The sequence below is a fragment of the Pelophylax lessonae genome (genome assembly GCF_965119305.1).
Source record: "Pelophylax lessonae genome assembly, chromosome: 6".
Taxonomy (NCBI): domain Eukaryota; kingdom Metazoa; phylum Chordata; class Amphibia; order Anura; family Ranidae; genus Pelophylax; species Pelophylax lessonae.
This window is the reverse complement of record NC_138773.1, coordinates 331,196,676-331,199,463: the sequence shown is the minus strand read 5'-3', so window position 1 is coordinate 331,199,463 and position 2,788 is coordinate 331,196,676. Positions and strand designations below refer to the sequence as shown.

The 2,788-nt window shown below is 48.8% G+C and overlaps 1 protein-coding gene across 1 annotated transcript in view; it reads left to right on the top strand.

Moving 5' to 3' along the window:
• The first annotated feature begins 586 nt into the window (after nt 1-586).
• Nucleotides 587-2,788, top strand: part of HACD2 (3-hydroxyacyl-CoA dehydratase 2) — a 30,185-nt gene continuing 27,983 nt past the window's right edge. The window contains exon 1 of the mRNA XM_082261963.1: nt 587-703. Coding sequence (XP_082118089.1) covers nt 588-703 — 116 coding nt within the window. The 5' untranslated portion in view covers nt 587. The remainder of the gene's footprint in view (nt 704-2,788) is intronic.

Below are 2,788 nucleotides of genomic sequence, written 5' to 3'. Positions count from 1 at the left end.
TACTCTGCAGGCAGGACCATAGATATACAGGAAAGTGTGGAATACTCTGCAGGCAGGACCATAGATATACAGGAAAGTGTGGAATACTCTGCAGGCAGGACTATAGATATACAGGAAAGTGTGGAATACTCTGCAGGCAGGACCATAGATATACAGGAAAGTGTGGAATACTCTGCAGGCAGGACTATAGATATACAGGAAAGTGTGGAATACTCTGCAGGCAGGACCATAGATATACAGGAAAGTGTGGAATACTCTGCAGGCAGGACCATAGATATACAGGAATGTGTGGAATACTCTGCAGGCAGGACCATAGATATACAGGAAAGTGTGGAATACTCTGCAGACAGGACTATAGATATACAGGAAAGTGTGGAATACTCTGCAGACAGCACTATGGGTATACAGGAAAGTGTGGAATACTCTGCAGGCAGGACTATAGATATACAGGAAAGTGTGGAATACTCTGCAGACAGGACCATAGATATACAGGAAAGTGTGGAATACTCTGCAGGCAGGACTATGGGTATACAGGAAAGTGTGGAATACTCTGCGACAACCTCTGAGCTCCTCCCTCTTCCACAGATATGGCGAGTCCGTCCTCAGGAAGATCAGCAGAAAATGGAGGCCACAAGAAGAGGCGGGGCCCCGGAGCCTTCGCCACAGCGTACCTGGTCATCTACAACGTCATCATGACAGCCGGGTGAGTCATACTGAATGGGGGAGGGGATCCTCATCAGATCTGTTCTGTGGTAACCCATAGCAACCAGATAGATTTTATTTGAATGAAATGGAAAGGTGTTCACCCTGAGCTACTGCAATCAGCACCGGTTATTCCTCATTAAAGGGCCGGTATGTTCTCCCCATAGACCCGACTCACATCCAGCACCTCCTTTCTCTCTTCAAGCAGCAACAAACTCATCTGGATCCACCACCTGGCAATCCAGCCTCATTGGTTGCTAGGGTGTGGCCTGACTGCCTGCATCCTAGCAACCAATGACGCTGGATCAGTGGGTTGCACTGTCACTTTGATGAGATAAAGAAGGGGGTGGGACAGGATATTGCATGTTAAAGCTACAGTTATACCATATCGGGGGGGGGGGTCAGAGAGCATGGCTGTAGGCAGAGTAGGGTAAGGGAAGGGTACTTGAAAGTAGGTGCTCCCTACAGGCGTTACTCACTGAGCAGGGGGATGGTGGCAACTGAGCTTAACAATAGTAACGCTGGGTTCACATGTATGGGAATTGGGTGCGTTTCTAACCACATCCAGTTTGCATAACGTTCTCAATGGACCCGGTTCACACGTGAGGGGCGGTGAGGTTTTGAAAAGGGTCCTGTGAGTTTTTGAGTCCGGTTCAGGTGCGAATTCAGGAAAAAAATTGCCCCTGAACTGGTGAACAGAAACGCTGCGGACTGCAACCTGCAGCCAGACATGTGTGAACCCAGACTGAGACCACAAATAGGGCTTCTGCCAGGGGAGGAGCTGACAGGCAGGAATACAGGAATTATGCATTAACCACTAAGAGCCGGCTCACACTATAGGGATGTAAGACATGTCACATGCGATGCAAATTCAGGCATACAGATTGTATGAAAAACTTCTGTGTGCAGCCCCCCTAATACTTACCTGAGCCCCCTCTATCCAGCGATGTTGCAGGAGAGACTCGGCTGCCCCGGAGTCTCCCTCCTCATTGGCTGAGACAGCAGTGGAGCACCAATGGCTCCTGCTGCTGTCAATCAACATCAGTGAGCCAATGGGGAAAGAGAAGGGGCGGGGCGGGTCACGGCTCCGTGTCAATGGATACAGGGAGCTGTGGCTCGGCTTGGGTGTCGCAAAATCAAGCTGCCTGCTGTGGGGGCACTCAAAGGGAGGGGCCAGGGGCACAGAAGAGGGACCCGAGAAGAGGAGGAGCTGGGCTGCTCTGTGCAAACCAACTGCCCAGAGGGGAAGGGTAACATGATTGTTATTATTATAGGAAAAAACTGAGACTTTATAGAAGGAATCGTCTTCATAATCCATTATCTGATCACTGGAGAGGGGAGATAAGTATGTATGGGGGGGGGAGGGGGAGATAAGTATGTATAGATGATTGTATGGGGGGAGGGGGAGATAAGTATGTATAGATGATTGTATGGGGGGGGGAGATAAGTATGTATAGATGATTGTATGGGGGGGGGAGATAAGTATGTATAGATGATTGTATGGGGGGGAGGGGGAGATAAGTATGTATAGATGATTGTATGGGGGGGGAGATAAGTATGTATAGATGATTGTATGGGGGGAGGGGGAGATAAGTATGTATAGATGATTGTATGGGGGGGGGAGATAAGTATGTATAGATGATTGTATGGGGGGGGGAGATAAGTATGTATAGATGATTGTATGGGGGGGGGAGATAAGTATGTATAGATGATTGTATGGGGGGGGGGAGATAAGTATGTATAGATGATTGTATGGGGGGGAGGGGGAGATAAGTATGTATAGATGATTGTATGGGGGGAGATAAGTATGTATAGATGATTGTATGGGGGAGGGGGAGATAAGTATGTATAGATGATTGTATGGGGGGGGAGATAAGTATGTATAGATGATTGTATGGGGTGGGGGGGGAGATAAGTATGTATAGATGATTGTATGGGGGGAGAGGAGGGAAGGGGGGATAAGTATGTATAGAGATTGTATGGGGGGGGAGATATGTTGGTGGGTGTTGGTTGGGTGGGTTGTGATTGTGGGTAGTTGTTGGGGGTGGGTGTGTGTTGGGGTGTTGTGGGTGGGTTGTTGTAGATG